The 12,575-nt window shown below is 37.7% G+C and overlaps 1 protein-coding gene across 1 annotated transcript in view; it reads right to left on the bottom strand.

Annotated features, from left to right (window-relative positions):
- Positions 1-12,575, bottom strand: part of LOC127636613 (single-stranded DNA-binding protein 2) — a 90,401-nt gene that overhangs the window by 59,165 nt on the left and 18,661 nt on the right. Inside the window, exons 2-4 of the mRNA XM_052117258.1 lie at positions 6,172-6,244; positions 3,679-3,740; positions 3,499-3,583 (exon numbers count right to left, since the gene is read on the bottom strand). Of these exons, the coding sequence (XP_051973218.1) occupies positions 3,499-3,583; positions 3,679-3,740; positions 6,172-6,244 (220 nt within the window). The remainder of the gene's footprint in view (positions 1-3,498; positions 3,584-3,678; positions 3,741-6,171; positions 6,245-12,575) is intronic.

Below are 12,575 nucleotides of genomic sequence, written 5' to 3'. Positions count from 1 at the left end.
CAGCGATTTTTCAGTTTGGACGATTTGTAAAGCAACTGAGACATGTAGACGATCAGTCACGGTTCGTTTTGCTGTTACGTGCCATCTTGTTACCACTATAATAGACTAGTGTGCAACATAGTGGCATTCATCGGTCCGCATATCAGAGCAGCAGCAGACACGTTTGAGCTCATAATGTTAAAGTGATCGCCTGTTTCATTCTCATCACTCTCTCTCCTCAGTTATACTTGTAACTTTTTAACTGTCTTGACTTAACGATAAAAAGGCAAATATCTAATAAAACTAATATCATATACCGTCTACAAATATGCGCATATCTCGTTTAGACAATGTAATAACCCAACCTCACATACCTTGAGCAGATCCAGCATCCTGTGGAGTGCTCATTTATTTACCTCTAAAACACGTATTCTATCACCCTCTCCTCAGCTGTTCCCTGTCATCTTTAACTTTCTTTCCTAATGATAAAAGGCAAATATCAATAAAACTTGTATTATATACCAAATATGCAGATATCTCATTTAAACAGATGTAATTCACGAACCTCACGAAAATCCTGCGTTTTCGCCTCGTCGAACGCTCATATAATATATTCCTCTGAAGTGTGTACTCTATTGCATGAGTGCAACTTCACGGCTGTGTCCGAAACCAGGAAAATGCTGCCTCTAGAGGCTGTATATGGAGGTAGGATGAAAATAAGGTGCTTTTCAAACTGTTCGGAGACCAGTTTCCATTACAGTTCCATTTATTCAAAACAGCTGTCAGTTAAGACATTATATCATTAACTGATAATTCAGCTGCCTACATTTTCGGATGCAGCCCAAGGTAAAAGCGATCCACGTGTGCTATGAGTAAATGTATTATTCACTATGCACTGTATATACAATTGATTTGATTTGGAAGTTTTTGAGTAAATGCGATTGCTAACATGGACGTGCCATCCATGGTTGCTGGACTGTTATTTCCTTCTCCCTAATATATTAACAATTTCTTCATGTGCGTATAAAATTTATAACTAAACTAACCAAACAGAAATCTGAAGAAATTGCTATCTACCATTTCAAATAAAATATATTTTTTTAGTTTTGTCTGAAACAAATTTTAGAGCAATTTTTATGTTTGTTATTTACTATATTAAATTGTGTGATATATCAGCATTGTATCAGCCTTTCGGCCACCCTGCTCACTGGATATCGGCATCGGCCAATAAAAAACCCAGATTGGTCGAACACTACTCATGTGACCACACTTTTACATGACCTCGTCCTGTTGCAGTAAGTGCAACAAACACAGAGATTTAGCACTTTTTATCCAATTTTGTGTAAATATGTATATATCAAATAATTGACGAGTCAAGACAAACGTTACAAATTGTGGCTGATATTACTGCAGGTTCATTTGCCCAATATTTAGTGTCAAGTGCACTAAAAAATACATACTGTACAAGTATCCCATGCAGAAAGATTTGCTGTATTTTGCTAATTTTGGAAATATAGCAGTTCATCCAGGTATTCCATGCATACATAAAATGTGCATACAGTGCACTATATGCTATATACTGCAGTAAAAGTAAGATTACTTTTACTTTTACATTACAAGTGTGACAAATGGCCTGAAAGCAATGACTAAGATAGCTAGAAGCAACTCAACGAATTGTACATGCAACATAGTGAGTTCGTGTGACAACAATATAGCATACTACAATTTGAAACATTTGTCGTTGCATAATGCATATTATTTTTTTAATGAGTGTGCAGTAAAGAATATACATTGCGTAGTATGTAATAATAATCAATTTGCTAGTATTCCAGTTGCAAACACAGACAGAAAAAGCCACCACAGGGGTGAACCAAAAACTGCATTGTCTGTTCTCAACCTTGGGGAGAGGTGACATTTTGACCTTGTCTTGGAAAGTGACCTCTAGGAAGCTGTCTTTGGAAGTGTTCTCGGAGATGATGCTCCCTGAGGGAGGATGAGGAGAGGTGAGCGGGAAAGATGGAGGGCTTTCTTTCCACTTGCTGTGGCTTTTATTCTTAGCACAAAAGTTAGAGCAATGATGCTGACAGTGACTATGTATCAGACACACAGGGAGGCACTGCACTTCCTAAGCCTTCGAACAATATCCTCCGAATCAGTATATGAGTGTTTCCCTGGAGTACCTTTTTTACATCCCTTGTAAAAGTTTATTGCACAACAAAGCCTTTTCCTAATATCCCATTTGAAGAGATGAAAATTCTGTCATTATTTTCTCACTCTCATGGAGTTAAAAACCTGTATGCTGTTATTTTCTGTGGGACACAAATTGATAATTGTAGAAGAATCTTCATGAAGCTATTAACCATGCCTTTCTAGTTACAAAAATGATAAAAGTACACAATAAAAGTACCATAAACTTAGTAAATATGCTCATGCTCTATGTTAAATATTTTCTGAGGCTAGACAATAGCTTTGTGTGGGTTTTCAGCGTCTATTCAAATATGTAGCCTATATAGATCAGAGGTCGGCAAACCTTTGGAAATGGAGTGCCATTTTATATTTTCCTGGTCAATGGTAATCTCAAGGATGAAGTGGTGTTTTCCTTATTACATCAAAAAGCAAAAAGAAACGAATGAAACAGACTGTAGGCTGTCATCCGCTCAGCCTGAGTGAAGCATAGGTTGCCGACCTCTGCTATAGATGCATCGCTTTAGGTTTGATGTCAATGATGAACTCCTTTTGTGTTCAGTGGAAAATATAATAGCATACAGGTTTGGAATGACATGAGGGCAAGTAAAAAATGACAGAATTTTAATTTTTGGGTAAACTATTCCTTCAAAACAACAAAATACAATTCTGTTGCAATTAGCCACAGAAAAGCAGCTGATCTCTTGGACGGACATGTTCTCGTTTAAGAATCTGCAGCTCGCTGTAATTACTGCTGTTGTGCCTACACTCCAGACACACTCAGAGGAAATTTAGCTAATTGGCGCTAGAGAGAGCAATTGAAGAGTTTGGGGCCAAACCAGTGATCTTCAGCATCACGGTTGTCTTTTTCTCTCATCTTCTAAACTGTGATTTTCAGGTTCTTAGGTAAAAGATAGCAAGGTTGTAAATTAAACATTCAATGAGCTCTTTTGCTTCTGTGCTCTTGTTTGTGTGAATTAAGGTAATTTGCTGCCTGAGGTACATAGGAAACTAAACCATGCTTCCTTCCTGTATGTCCCCACAGCTTTTCATATGCTTTTGGCCTCACAACAAAATAATGCCTTTTAGAAGTCTTGTAGCAGCACAGCCCTCAATAAAACTGCTTTATATGAAGTATAATTTGCATTGTGGTACAAAACTCAAAGGAGCTGATAAACTGTTTTTATCAGCTCCTGCCATTTTGCAGACACTTTTATCCAAAACAACAGTTCATGACTCATTACATGTGCAGATCAAACTGGCAACTTTCCTATTCTGAGCCTAGTTCCTTCCTTCCTTCCATCCATACATCCATTCATCATGTGAGTAACTTACGTAGTCATGGAATGCCTTGGCTTCACTGGAATGCTCACATGTTTCTCTCCTCTCAGGTGCCGCACAATACAAATCCCAGAAAACACTGAAACACACAGAGGGTGGAATGAAACAGGGTAAACCACACAAAGCATGTGAAAAACATTTAACTATGCATTCAAAGAAAAAAGTGAAGCTTACCACCACCATGAATGTAAGAACCCTGGAGGTTCTCCTAACGTTATGTTCTTCTCCCATCTTATCTGGACAAAGGACAGAGAAACCCCAAGTAAGACACTTTCTACAGATACCAGGTTGTGTGGATGAAACAAAGTAATACACACCATTACATATTTTGCAGTCGGCAAGGCCAATTAATACCATTTTACCATTTTAATATAATCATATCAGCCAATAACTGTGTCTAATTGGTGATTTTGGTTGTAGTTCCCCTTTGAGTCAGTTCCAAAATTATCTTTGTCAATGTATAATGTACATTTTCGTTTTTATTTACTCTTGTTTCAAGCATAAACCCTACAAAATTTTGTTAGCTGTATGCTTAAAATAAAAATGTTGCTAATGGGGCAAGAAAAATAAACTTGATTTAAGATATATTCTATGATAAGAAGTCTGCTTATTTAACAGTTTTGGCGTGCAAGTAAATGTATTTTGTTTTAAGAATCTTACATATATATTTTTTTTATTTGGAAAACAAAACAAAACCACTAACTATCAAAACTTTTTTCGAATGTATTACTTATATTTCATTTAATTTCAGCAACTGTGTGTATTTTGTGTTTTTGTTTAATTAAATTATGTTATAAAGATATACACCTACTGAGCACTTAATTACAAACACCTGTACACCTACTTATTCATGCGATTATCTAATCAGCCAATCCTGTGGCAGCAGTGCAATGAATAAAATCATTCAGATGCGGGTCAGGAGCTTCAGTTAATGTTCATCGTTCAACCACTAGCATTTTTATCTTTTACACCACAATGACTACAGTTTTGGTCTTAAAACACACTGACACATTTCAGGTGCAATGTTGCTCGCTTGAAATAGTCCAGTTGGATACATTTACGAGTTAACCTTGCAAATCTCAACGTTCTCCACTTGAAGTGTCTGCAGTTCTTTTGAGTGGCACTGCTTTGGAATTAGAAAAACAACCAGACACAGAATTGGTATTTTCTCAGATATTCTGTTCACTTAAAGTGTGCATGACTAATATGCAAATAAATGTGAGACTATAAATATTGAAGCGGTGGTAGTACTGCAAAATATCATGGCTTCCTTCACACCAATCAATCTCACAATGCCTCAGCGGCATTTAAAAGCATTTGAAACTAAAGCTGAAGTGTGTAATTTCTGCGACATTAACGTCACTGAATGGAATGCAAAAATAAATATTGTTTATAAAGCTGTAAAACAGCTTTCCGAATACACCTGTTGCTGTTGAACAAACAAACAGATTGTCCTATTTACTTTGAAAACAATCCTTAATATGGATGTCATAAGTACTGAGTAAGGAAATTGTTTTTGTAGTAGTTGATTGATATATCGCTGTGGCCAATAAATCGGCTAATAATCGGTATTTGTACATTATCGCATCAGCCGATACATTTTCCCATTTGGTCGATTAGTTTAGCGAGCCGCCTGTGTCAAGTAAACGACCAATTACAGTTTGTTTGGTTGTTACCTGCCATCGTGTTACAACAATAGACTGGTGTGAAACACAGTCTCCTTTAAACAGTACTCTGACTCACAAATTCTGTGTTACAGACAGTCCATGACAAAAGCAGGTGGCATTCGGCCCGTGTGAACTAGAAGCAGTCAGTTGTTGTCTCTGAATCCGCACGTGAGGGCGAGAGAGAAACTTCAGAGAGCTTCAAGTGTGCTAAATGGCTGCTATTAATGAAATCACACTATGACGACAATGGGTGCATTTTAATTAAATGAATAAAGATCCTGCATGTGCTGCTCGCTGCACTTACAGTATGTGTGCAGATAGGCTAGATAGTGTTTTAAAAGCAGTTCTGTGATAAAAAATATAGATAAAAAATAAAAAAAATTCCTTCTCATGCTCAGAGTCAACAGTGGTGCTCAAGTTCATTTTAGTGTGCCAACATGCACTGAGCGCATTATAAATACAGTGCTCTAGATTCACTAATTGCACATTTGTGTATATGTAAATATAAAAAATAACACCAGGTTTTTGTGGATAGAAGAATGAATGAGAGCATTTCACTTTCTTTTTAAATGCCATTGTCAGCTTAGCTACAAACAGAAACTCAAAAATACTTTCTTCAGTTTTCACAATAGAGTAATTTGCAATTAAAAAAATCCATATCGGTCAGTCCCAAATGTTTTGCTTTGCTGCTGATATAGAAAAAAGCAATCGTACACTTACACATTTCTTTTTAAAAAGGCAAAACAAGGTGACAATCAACACAGCAGTACTACTTCAGCATTTTTTGCTGAAACAGTTTAGTCGTTTTTACAGCACACCAACTCTCCTCCAATCCCATTAAGTGGACACCAAACATCTAATGTTTCCAGCTTGCTCAGCATATCTGCGTGTAATTAAATTAGCGCGTGCCCCAGGGGGCGGGCCGATGCTTACGAGGCTATGTGCCTGGATGGCACATCAATAAGCAGAAGCTTAAATAAACCCCTCGCTGGCTGCTCACCTCTGACAGGAAGGTCTGTGCTGACTTCTGGGCTCCTACATGTAACAAGTATTCATACACGTAGAGTGCTAGCCTGCAAGAGAGAGAGAGAAAAATCTCAATAATTCAAATAAGATCAATCTATTAGATTCGAATAAACAAAAGAATAACGCAAATGCAGATGTTAGTTTCAAAATCATCATTTTGTTTTATTTATTTCAATTTTGGGCTGGCTTTTTGTCTCTTTTACAGAACAGATTAACAGTGGACAGCAAAGATTGAGAGGACATGTTTTTGGGGAGGAACAGAAAAAGGTCACAGGCCCAGATTATATTTCAAACGTATAGCCACAAAATGTAAACATTATAGCTGTTAACATGATTTTAGTGTGATAAAATCAGGGATTTGTCAGCAATTACAGAATTTACAAGAATACAGGATTTATCGGTATTTCATCATCATGACAACAAAGTTGTAATTTTGGATATAACTTTACACATCTATTGGCTATACTAATATATATATATGTATACATATACACACACTACCGTTCAAATGTTTTAGGCACTTGTGAAAAATGTTGCTTAGTGAGGATTTTATCAAAACTAATGCCATTAATTGTTTTAATTTATCAATTACCATCATACAAAGTCCAGTAAACATAAAAAAGTTAAATCAATATTCGGTGTGGCCACCTTTGCCTTTAAAACAGCACCGATTCTTCTAGATACACCTGGACACAGTTTTCTTGGTTGTTGGCAGATAGGATGTTCCAAGCTTCTTGGAGAATTCGTCACCGTTCTTCTATTTATTTCGGCTGTCTCAACTGCTTCTGTCTCTTTATGTAATCTCAGACTTACACAATGTTCATTGGGGGGGCTCTGTGAGGGCAATGCCATCTGTTGCAGAGTGCCCTGTTCTTCTATTATAATCTTTCCTATTTGCAAAAGTAATGTTTGGGAGTCTAACATTTATATTTCCTATTGACACACTAAAGCTGAAGATATAAATAACCATCTTAAGACAAATGCTTTTGTGAAACATCTTATGTGCCTAAGATTTTGCACAGTACTGTATATATATTATGGTTGTAGCGGTTCTCAGTAAAAAAACGAAACCGTACGCCTCACCACCCACGGTTCGGTAAGCATTGGCACTGCAGTTCACCTCAAGTTTAATGACGCATCTGGAGAACAAGGTTTGGAGAAAAAACAAAGCTTCAAATAGACACGCACAGTTACAAGCACTGCTAATGCACCTGAATGGAGCTGTAAATGGATACGCCCCGACTGTGTTTCACATGGATTAACTTGATGACATCACTGTTCTGCATGCGTTGTGTTTAGCTGAAAATGGAAAGCGCCAAGTGGAGAAAACGAGCCACTAATAGAGATTATTCAAGTCCCCTGTCTGGGAACATTATATTTTAGCAGTCAATTACAACAGCCATGGTCAAAAAAGTTTACAAAACAGGCATTGTTTGCAGACAATGCTTGATGTGAGTGCCATATACTGGTAAAACATCGATATATGATTAATCATGTAAGCCAATAGCACCCAGAGAAAGATAGCACATGGCACACACAGAGCCACAGGTGAGCGGAAACTGCACACACTCCCTTCTGTTTTTAAGCAGGCACTCAATGTTAATTGAGACATACATGAAACAATAACTAAAACGCTTGTGGTTTTCATTGCCATGAAGTTATGTTGCCAAACTCTGTTGATGAAGATGTGATATTTCAGCATATGATTAAAACTCTATGGCCGCGACGTCCCAGAACCTTCTTGTATCCATATGAGATGAGGAGGAGGGCGTGGCCAGGCCGTGAGAGCCTGAGGAAGGGGAGGACCGGTTCTGTCTACCAGGGGCCAGAGGAATGGTTGAGGACCGGGTGACAGCGTGTCCAGGAACTTTCTCTCTCTCTCCTCTCTCTCTATCTGCTCGTCCTTTCCCTCTCCCCAGGCCTCCCCTCGTCTCTCCCCCAGGTTCGCTGGAGGCAGGGGGGACCACCATCTGACAGAGTGGCCGGAAGGGCAACGTCTCCTTGATTTTTCTATATATTGTAACCATGACAGTAACCATGTTGAGTTTGTGTTTACTATGATTTTACTACAAATACCATGATTAAAATATGGTTACTGTTGTAAAACCATGATTGTTATTAAGGTCAACCCTTTTGAAGTGTTTTTACCAAATACAGAAATGCATGTCCACGAACGCACAACACCAGACCAGAATTTACGTGTCAGTGGAGGAATAGATTTAAACGACCTGACTCATTGTAGATGGGTTTCATGTTGGTCTTGACATGTTTGTGTTTATTTACTGGGAGCTTTTGACACTTGAAGGGCTATGGAAACCCAGAAAGCAGTAGTACTAACTGTCAAATAATGAAATGCCTCAATGCAGAAAATACTTCCTCTATTTTTATTAAACTTTCATACAAATAGATAATATAAGCCAGGAACGATTCTTGGATTTCAATCTTGTGGGAAATATCGAGTCAGTGTATGGAGGCGAATGAGAACAATTTGTACACTTGAAAGATTTTTTTCAAAAAGATTGCGCAAAGTGTAGAAATTTTGCAGCTGACTGGGGCTAGCAAGCGTTATGTTGAATCAAGAATATTAATGAACCATGTGAAATGAATGACTATAAAAATACACTGAACAGTGTATGACTATACAGATTTATGTACTCCTTAAGATCCATCACTGCGGTCCCTGAACTTTCCAAAGTTGAGTAGCCCTGATCTATATGAACACCACAGCTTAACATGTTAGTAGAATATACTGTCAGCTGCACCACGGTTTCAACATGTTTTCAAGTCTTAGCCATGAAGAGAACATTGTTGTTTTTTATCTTAATTGCTATAGTGACTTTTCACACCAGCAGGTATTAAAATGAGCATGACTATGTTGATAAGGTCAGGTACATCGAAAACATCACAGAAAGACAAACTTTACATGCAGAGCAGCTTTACTGATACTGGACAATCTATCAAACGAAATGAGACTTCAAAGTGTCAGCACAGCCCAAAAGTACACCATTTTCTTTGAATGATGGACATGGTGACTAGAGAAGGGGGTGTGTTTGTTGTCCACAACTGTTTATTGATCTGATGCATTTTCAGATTTGATCACATTTGATCACAGCTCTTTCTCTAATGCAAAATATTTATTTACAGTGCAGGATCTCACTTTTGTAACACTCTAAAATACTAAAACCTAATGACGATAATGACTTACTAGATGTTTAATGATATGTTAGTGCAAAACTCATTGCCACAGTGCAAGGGTGTTCTCGGTGGTTGCAAGGACATTGCTATGAAGTTGCTAAGGTGTTCTGATTGTTTTTTAGCATGTTTCCAATTGGTTGCTAGGATGTTGTGGACCAAGATAAAAGAGCCAAACCCCAAGTCACCCACCTGTCAGAAATTGTAAGTCTGCTTAGAAATGTAAAAGTACACCTTTTCTCACCAAGCCACGTTATTTGAGATTTCATCTGTGTCTATAGCACATAGGCCTACAGTGTTGTGCTGAAGTGTAATACTTAGGGTTTGAGGTTTGATAAATAATTATTGTGATGCTTGCTTTAATAAGCACGAGTAATAATGAAAAAACTCAATACACTCAAGACCGCCTTCTATAGGAGCGGCAAAAGCATCAAATGGAGAATCAATACGGCATGTAAAGACACAGACAGGAGCTTTGATCAGGCTGAGCAAGATTATCAGAGTCCTTGACCTGAGCAGACACGAGTTAGGCCAATATTTACTACCACTGATCTTACATTCAATTACAAAACAGTTCATCAAATGCTCCTTTAACCCAAGAGAGTGCCTGATTAAGAAACAAGAAAAACAACCTGTCTGTTTACAGCACATCTAATGTATCCTTTCCAGACTATAAAGAAAAGGGAAACGTCAATGTCCCAACATTTAAAGTGCAAGAAAAAATAAAATGGCAAGAATCGTATGCAGCCGTCAATAATGAATGTGAATAAATGCAGGTGCCTATTAGACTTCAACAACATTGATGCGCCAAAGCACATGCGGCATCATTTTAGTACAAATGCAAATCAGTTTCACAAGGATTCCACCCTTCCTGTCATTAGCAGAGCCTCATAGACTCATGGCTAGTCAGTAATATGATTAAAACAGATTCTAATAAATGAACAGGATGGAGTTATAGTCCACTTATCCGCACCAAAATACATGCAAAATCGCAAGATACAAATCGCAGGTAGAGAAAAAAACCATACGAGGGAACCAAGAATTGTGGGAAAGATAGAAGGAATATCAGTGAGACAAAAAAGCATAAGCCGGGCTATGTGGTGAGGATAATAACTAAGGATACTGACGCAAATAGCTGCGAAGATGAAAGGAGTTGCGTGGGTGGAAAAGCATGGGGGGAGGGGGGCAATTAATACTCCAGAGGTCTAAAAACTTTAGTTATGTCATGGTGATGGTTACGACGGGGGGAGAACCACTGTGACAATAACCCCTACTCCTGTGAAAATACCCCCCGCCAGGGCTGCAAGAAATTGAATAGAAAGTGAGTACAGGAGCTGCTCATCTCTCTCCAAAACCCTGAGCTGAGAAGCTCTGAGAATGTTAATTCTATCCCGAGGTTACCAGAGCCTGCCAGCTCCAGCTCCGTTCCTGCTTGTTGTTGGACTCCACTGCTACGTGTCACTGAGATATGATGACAAACTACAGCCGGTGCTAGCAAGACATCACTTCAGTTTTTTTTACTTCAGAGGATGAACTGATGCCAACTACAATTGTAAGACATCAGATAGTTCATATGCCACAGCTTGAACCTTGGACATAGGATGGACCTCAATGAACCTCACCGAAATGACCTACAGGTTGAACCGCGATGCACCTCATTAATCTCTGCCTACATCACCTTTGTCTTTTGATGGACTACACTCTTGAAATTGAATACATAGACTATAATTGAAATGCCAACAAAAGCCTTCATCAGCCAACTAACAAAGGACAGTGCATCTATGTGAACTTCTGCAGTTAATCCAGGATGGACATCAAAGACATTAGTCATTAATCTTAAAGTTCATAAAAAAATAAAATAATTATAATAAAAATTATATAAACATCTGGGCACTTACTTAATTAACAAATTTTAAATCATGAATTGCACTGCATAAATAAGTAATATTGGCATTATATTCATGATGTTTAGGTTTCTCCCAAGGTTATTTTTCTCCATTAAACAACATACTTTTGTGTTTGTGTAGTGTTTTGTGTTCCTTGCCACAGTCGCCTTAAGCTTGCTCACAGGGGTTCTAAATATAATTATTATTTAACTGTTTAAATTCTATACGCATCATACAATCATATTCAATCCAACTACACAATGATCACTGTAACACTTTATAGATATTACAGTTTCATTTTTTGTTTTTGTTAATGCATGATTTCCTGTAAAGTTACTTTGAAACGATGTGTGTTTTGAAAAGTGCCATACAAATAAAAATTACTTGACTTGAATTATGAAATGCTGTGCCGAAATGTAATTACTACATTGACCTGTTTGTCCCTTGGTCATTCTGGGCAAAACCATTCCTTGTTTGAGTGACAGGTTGCTTCAAAGCATGGGGTGAAATTGGTCAATAACAAAAGGTTGCTGACGTTCATGTTTTAAATGCGAAGTGTGTAATTTTTGTGCCACTAGCATACAGTGTTAACCACGTCAAAAGAATTACTGACGAAAATGTTCGTTGACAAAGTGTTTTTTGATTTTGTCAATAATAACCAAGACAAGGCGAAAAGAACACATCATGACGATAATCAAACGGTTTAAATGAAAACACTGTTGACGAAAATATGAGGAGAGAACATTTACTAAATGAACTGCAATGTACTAATATTATTTTTCATTATTTATTTATTTATTTATTTTAAGAAACAAAAAATCTAGAAAGAATTGATTCAAATAATCCATTCATGTGGATTTCCCCACTTGAGCTGTGTGAGCTGCAAAAGTGGAACACCTACACAATTAACTTTATTAACAGATTAATTACCAAACTCAAACACATCCTATATATGTAACATTAATCAGCTACACTATATCCACTACATAAACATAATATTGCAACTTACTATACATCTGCAAATGAACAGGTGAACTTCAGAATGCTTCCTTAAAAGTTTTCTTAAAGTATGCTATATGCAGGGCTGGACTGGCAATCTGGCATACCGGGTATTTTACCGGTGGGCCGATGCACTTTTGGGCCGATCAGGGACAAACTGGCCAGCAGGAGAACAGAGCAGGCGCCGGTGGGTCGCTCGCGAAATAATGGGCTAAATAAGCTAAAATGAACGGCCACGTTATGCAGAATGGACCACAAAACGGTGCCGTGATATGCAGAAAAGGATGTGCATGCGTGTCTT

Source organism: Xyrauchen texanus, chromosome 44, assembly GCF_025860055.1.
Source record: "Xyrauchen texanus isolate HMW12.3.18 chromosome 44, RBS_HiC_50CHRs, whole genome shotgun sequence".
Lineage (NCBI taxonomy): Eukaryota > Metazoa > Chordata > Actinopteri > Cypriniformes > Catostomidae > Xyrauchen > Xyrauchen texanus.
This window is presented reverse-complemented; position numbering and strand designations above follow the sequence as displayed.